Here is a 6,814-nt window from a genome sequence, read left to right on the forward strand (position 1 = left end):
CCGCATCGGATGTCATTCCCTCACTGTAAATGCTCCCGGTTTTTCCTGCAACGATGCGCGTGTATCCTGAATGTTTACAAACCGGCAATTCGCCTAACGTTATACATTTACAAAGAAATGTATAAACAGTTAGTTTGAGTAAACCAAATTAAAATTACATAATGCTTTATACATGGGTTTTAAAAACGTTTTACTTTAAAATGTTAAGCAGTGTAATACCATATTCTCTTATGAAATGTTTAGCCCGTTTTTTACATGAATGATATATTTCACGTAAAACTAGAAAATAGGACAATACGTTGTACTATTATATAAGTAAATAACCTTTATAATCAATTGTATCTTGTACAAAAGCGAAAAAAATAAATAAGATACATAATGACGTTATGAAACAGCGACGTGATGTCATGACGTCGGTTACGTGGACTGACGGCGGCACGCGGGAAAGTTCAGATCAAGCAGCAGCATCAGCTTAGCGGGTAAGTGACAAAACAACAATCACGACGTTAAACGTTTGATTAACCTTATAATCACAGCTCTATTACATTTTCTGTAACTTATTCCTTCACATTAGTATTATCTGTGTTGTGAGAACATGTTTGAATAGGTTGTTTGTGTCGATGAGAGCGCGATAGTGTGTGTATACATGGTCAGCAGCTTTACTAACGTAAGGGCTAATTATGAAATTGATATCCTACATAATTGGTAATTATTTCACTAATTGTTGTTTTATTATTTTAGCTAACTGTACTAATGATTTTTATAGTAAACTAAATTACGTTTATGTAATCCGTAAGGTAATTTACCATAGTATTTTAGCATTACCATAGTGTTCTTGAAGGAATATTGGAGAACATTGAGGTAAAGTTTGTTTTATATTCACACATTCGGACTTTATCTGTAATAATATAATTTCAAAAAAGTATTCTTTGATAATTTTAAATCAGATAATCATATTAGCTGTCAACGACTATGAAAGTACATTGTTGATAGTCAATTTAACAGTGCCATTTTGAGGGATGTAAACAAAAACAATGGTCCCCTGTTTTACACTTTTATTTTCTATAGCTTCCGAGCATCCAAAAAGAGCCACATATTGATAACTAATGTTAAGATAGCTGTTTTAACATTAAATTATGATTGAATTACCTCTTGTTACAGTTATAAAACAGTTTGATAACAAGCAGGAAATATTTATGGACCAATGACAAGACCACATTGAAGTGATCTATAAACTTTGGTCACACTATTTTAAGGTTCAGTTCTCGCTCTTAGCAAACCATTCTGACTTTTGAGTCAATAAAATCCTAATTTGCTTCTTAATAATTATTAAGGTAGTTTAGGTATTGGGTAGGATTAAGGATGTAGAATAAGATCATACAGAACATGTGCTTTGTAAGTACTAATAAGCAGCTAATATCTCAATAACATGCATGCTAATGAGCGACTAGTTAATAGTGAGAATTGGTCCCTAAAGTGTTCCCAAATGTGTTAATTTTGATTGACTGAGATGATTCTGTATAGGAGTGAATCATGCATAACATGTAATAAACAAACCATAAGCATAGATAAATGCAACAATGAAAAGATAAGTGATATAAAGTGCGTGCATTATAGTTTTGTAAATGTAAAAATGATACTGCAAAGTCGCAATGTTTGTATCCGCAATAGTCACTTCGCAGGATTAGATTATTTATTAAAGATATATATAATTATTATTTTTGATTTATAGAATGACGACCATGTTATTTTACGTTTGACTGTTCAATTTCTGTACTTGAGTACTGTTAGACTCCTCAGAAAACCATAAAGCATTGTTCATTTAGCTTTTATTTTTGCTCTGTGGTATTTATATATGCTTGTAATTTATATTTTATGCTGATGCACTGCATAGAAAAAGACTTGATCATCCCAGTCCATCTAAATGAATGAAATCTTTCCAAATAGACCTTTTCAAATCATCTGGTGAAATTATATTCAATATATATCGCAGCAAAACTAAATATTGCAATGTCAGATTTTTCCAGTATTGTTCAGCCCGAGTTAAAGATACCTTGGTGTTACAATAGAAAAACAGTTTAGATTGATTAGTACCTTACTAATGTACACTGTTTTAAATACCATGGTACACTTCCCAAAATCTATTGCGTCGATGAATTTGGTGATTTGTTAACCTTTCGGATTATCATTAAAACCTTGATAAGTAATTACTGATGAATTGTAAGGTTTATAAAATCATTTCGAACAGTTGTTTCGTAAATATCTAATTGTCTCAATGTTTGAACCACTCAAACTATAATTGTCAGATTTTTACAATATTGTTATGTTACGTTACCTTGGTGTTACGATAGGAAAACTTTTAGATTGATTTAGTACCTTACTAATGTACATTGTTTTAAATACCATGGTACACTCCCCAAAATCTATTGCGTCGTTGAATTTGGTGATTTGTTAACCTTTTGGATTGTCATTAAAGCCTTGATAAGTAATTACTGATGAATTGTAAGGATTATAAAATCATTTCGTACAGTTGTTTCGTAAATATCTAATTGTCACAATGTTTAAACGACACATTAAACCATAATTGTTAATTAAATATACAAAATATTGCAATGTCAGATTTTTCCAATGTTGTTATGTTACGTTACCTTGGTGTTACAATAGGAAAACTTTTAGATTGGTTTAGTTCCTTATTAATGTACATTGTTTTAAACACCATTGTACACTTCTATAAATCTATTGTGTTGGCGTTTGGTGATTTTTGATCTTTTGGATTGTCATTAAAACCTTAAAGTCATTACTGATGAAATGTAAAGTTTATAAAGTCATTTTATTCGGTTATTGTTTTGTTAATGTCCATTTGTCACAATATCTGAATGATTCATTAAACCATCATTGTTTATCAAATATAAAATTTAAATGACCATCATTTTATGCAGTTTTTTTATTTTAATATCTAACTATCTATTGGCCACAAATCCCTATAAAGTCCTTAAACATTTCTGGGAAAATCAGTGGTGTGCCTTGATCTTAGTAAATGTCTAAAACTACATAAATGTTAAAACAAAGACAGTCATGGGGACAAAAAATATTTGCCTTCAGGATCTTTGGCTTTTAATTAGCTATTAATGTTAATTTAGGATGTCTTAAAAATATAAGCATCACATGCAGCTTTTACTAATAATGTTTAATGTGTTATGAAGGAGTAAAAATGGCTATGAGGAGCGCATCCCGGGTGGAGGTGGAGGCCGAAGTGGAGGAAGAGGAGAATTTTGGGCCACAACCGGTTTCTCGTCTAGAGGTAAAGCTGTACAGGGTGTCTGTGGGGTCTTGTTTCTTTTTGGCTTGTGATGTATAGCTGTATGCTAAAGTTTGCCTGAATTTAATATGTGATTGTTGTAATGGCTGTAGTTTATGAACTCAATAAAATCCTGCAGCAACCAAGGCAACACCTATACAACAGCGTCTTTATAGATGAATGTATTATTGTATTAAATGGCAGCCTAAAGTTTCATGAATTCATTTAAAGGTCAGAGAGTTTGCGAAGCTCCACATATAGTTTTTACTGGTGTAATTGTTGTTTTGTTGTTCTTTTGTCTGAACTTTTCATAGAGGTAGTCGGATAAATAAATTTTGTTCTTTGTTTGCCATCTGAATTATATTGCATTGATAAGCAGTTATCACCAGCTACAACTCTTTACTTGTGCTTTCTTGGCTATTTAGTAAATATACTGCAAGTTAAAATGTTGCCAATGTTACCAGTTGAAGCTTAAAGTGGTGAAGAGGTCTCAAAATATATGTAAAGCATCTTAAAAGGCATTGAATTTAAGTCTTTGACTCCTGTGTATACCCTGCTGTAGCTCCATGTGTGTATATATACCTTTGAGTGGATTCTGATTATATATATATATTTTAAACCTCTTTTCAGCAAAGTGGCATCAGCAGCAGTGATATTAAGAAGCTGGAAGATGGGGGTTTTCATACTGTAGAAGCCGTCGCATACGCTCCCAAGAAAGAACTGCTGAATATTAAAGGAATTAGCGAAGCCAAAGCTGACAAGATCCTGGTAAGACCTCAGCAACACACTTCTGTGTGTAATGTGTTGTTTATACTTACCATTGAATGGTTAGTTCACCCAAAAAAAATGAAAACTCTGTTATTAATTACTCACCCTTATGTCGGTCCAATCCCCTGAGACCTTCAACAAATGAAGATATTTTAGATGAAATCCGAGAGCTCTCTCATGCTCTTATAAACAGCAACAGTGCCAAGAAAATGAACTGAAAACATTGTCTAAGCGTTTTCATGTCACTTCAGTGGTTCAACTGCAATACAACGAAGCTCCAAGAACACTTTTGTGTGCCAAAAACTATTTAAAAACAACTTTTTTTGTGTTCCAAACATGAAGAATTTACTGAATTATCTTATTTGGGTAAACTAATGCATGAAGTAGTATTTTTGTTGTTCTTGTTGTTGTTTTCATCTTTTTTGTCCACTTTCAACCACTTTGCTGATTTCTTTGAGGTGAGGGTCTGTTTCCTGATTTTAAAATCTAATATTGTGAAATAAAAGCTTACGCTGTTTACATACTGTTAGATCACACTCTCCATGACAGATAAATAAGATCTAGCCCCAGACATCAGATCCAGCCCGAAAATGTCCAGGCAAGAAGCCAGCAGAGTCGGACCTGTTAAGCCTGATTTATACTTTTGCCTGGCACCGTGTCTTGGACCTCCGCTGACTGCACACACACCTTACGAAATGGATGAGGCTTTTATAGTTGAGGCGTTCGCCTTTGTGATATTGTTTAAAGCGGTCAAAAGAAACTGACTGTAAAATCAAACGAATAAAGAGAAGTAGGAACTTTCCGGAACTAAGTCATATCATCAATATTATTGAAGTGCTTGAGCTATTTATATTATTTTATTACTTATTTTAGTGTTCATAAAGATTTGTATAACCATTCAAGTTTTTTTTTTTACATCAAACTTTGATGCATCACTTGCTTTTGTTCATATCTCAGACAGTTTTACCTATTAAAATATTAATGACAACAGAAGATGGGTTGCTTCAAATATATTTTTTATTATGGCAAGAATAAAAGCAAAAAAAAGTACACTTACTAAAAAATACTGACTTTTTTATAGATTTAGCCCACTCCACAATTCACACATTAATATCTGGCTAGTTTGTCCCCTACCTACACTAAAAAGGCAATAATGGTCTGACATTCCTGACCATTATCACCAATAAAGCCCAGAAAAACAGGCCATCAGTATATTGTAAACCAATATGTTCAGATATTATTTTCCAGTTATCAAAGAAATAATTTGTAGCTTTTGTACATAATTTTGTAGCTATTAAATTGTTTTAAATTCAGAATTGTAATATATACATCAGTGTAAAACCTATGAATAATGAAAAAACATATTTCTGTAATTGTGTATCTGGGTCTCCACTTTTGCCATAATCTCTTTTGGCTTTAACAAACTTATCCCACAAAAACTTTCCTCCTTTCCCACTGCTGTTGCAATTTCTAGCCAAGAATTATTGGTCATCTGGTTCTCCCTATGATCACACATAGTCGTATCTGTTTCAGACAAGAATTGAGTCAAAGTGATTCATATTCAACTCAAATGAAACGCAGCGCAGACTAATTGTTTGCTCAAGTCTCAAAAAAAATTGTGCGCTCCATCAGCCGAAATCCAGTTGCGTGCACCCAAAGCAAACCTCCTCAAACACAGCGATAACGTCACATTCGCCGCCCCCACTCAAGCGAACTAGCGAACGCAGGCTTTAAGCAGCATTCAACTGAATTAACAATCTCCCATCAATATAGCAGTTGTTTGAGGAAGCCAGGAAGGAGCAGAAGCAGGAGACAAAGTAATGATGATAACGAAAGGGCAGAGTTTATCATGTATTTATGCTGTTCGCTTGTGGATTGTCATCCTAATGCATGGTGTAATCATGGCTTTTGATTAAACCTCTTTGACAGACAGAAGCTGCTAAAATGGTTCCCATGGGCTTCACCACAGCGACTGAGTTCCACCAGCGCAGAGCTGAAATCATCCAGATCTCCACAGGATCTAAAGAGTTGGATAAACTTCTGCAGGGTGCGACGCTCAGCTCTTTCAGACAATAATGCTCTGTTGTCGCACGATCTAATCTTTTTCTCTCTGACATCTGTAGGAGGAATCGAGACAGGATCCATCACGGAGATGTTCGGAGAGTTTCGGACAGGAAAGACGCAGCTTTGTCACACACTAGCCGTCACCTGCCAGGTAATGCACATATTTTTATTTATCTTTTTGCAAGTATACAGTAAAATATCTTCACATTACTAAATAAGCCAATTAGATTTTAAATAATTGCTGTACTTTTGGACCTTTTAATTTATGTGAATACCTTGAATATACATGCATTTTGGTTTACACAAATAAATGAACCCCCATGTTAATACTATTCAGTTTTAAGGGACACCTATGATGCAAAATCAACTTTTGGAAGCTGGTTGTACGGAACTCTGTGTAGTATAATGTGTCCACAGTCATATTGGAGTATATAAACACCATAAGTCTCTTTTTTTTTTTTTTTTTTTTTTTTCCTGATGTTAAAATGGATAATAATAATAATAATATATTTTATTTATAACGCGCTTTTCTAAAACCCAAAGCGCTTACAAGAAAGTAAAAACAACAAAGCACAGTAAACAATAATAAAAAAATACAATAAAAACACAGTAAGAATAAAAGAGATATCAGAAATTAAAAACAGTCCTAAAAAGATGAGTTTTAAGTAGCTTTTTAAAAGCGTC

At 33.4% G+C, this 6,814-nt stretch overlaps 1 protein-coding gene across 1 annotated transcript in view; it reads left to right on the forward strand.

Annotated features, from left to right (window-relative positions):
- Window positions 1-432: 432 nt before the first annotated feature.
- Window positions 433-6,814, forward strand: part of rad51 (RAD51 recombinase) — a 15,114-nt gene continuing 8,732 nt past the window's right edge. Inside the window, exons 1-5 of the mRNA XM_056481661.1 lie at window positions 433-479; window positions 3,204-3,301; window positions 3,929-4,066; window positions 5,996-6,113; window positions 6,190-6,281. Of these exons, the coding sequence (XP_056337636.1) occupies window positions 3,212-3,301; window positions 3,929-4,066; window positions 5,996-6,113; window positions 6,190-6,281 (438 nt within the window). The 5' untranslated portion in view covers window positions 433-479; window positions 3,204-3,211. The remainder of the gene's footprint in view (window positions 480-3,203; window positions 3,302-3,928; window positions 4,067-5,995; window positions 6,114-6,189; window positions 6,282-6,814) is intronic.

Source organism: Danio aesculapii, chromosome 20 (assembly GCF_903798145.1).
Source record: "Danio aesculapii chromosome 20, fDanAes4.1, whole genome shotgun sequence".
NCBI lineage: Eukaryota > Metazoa > Chordata > Actinopteri > Cypriniformes > Danionidae > Danio > Danio aesculapii.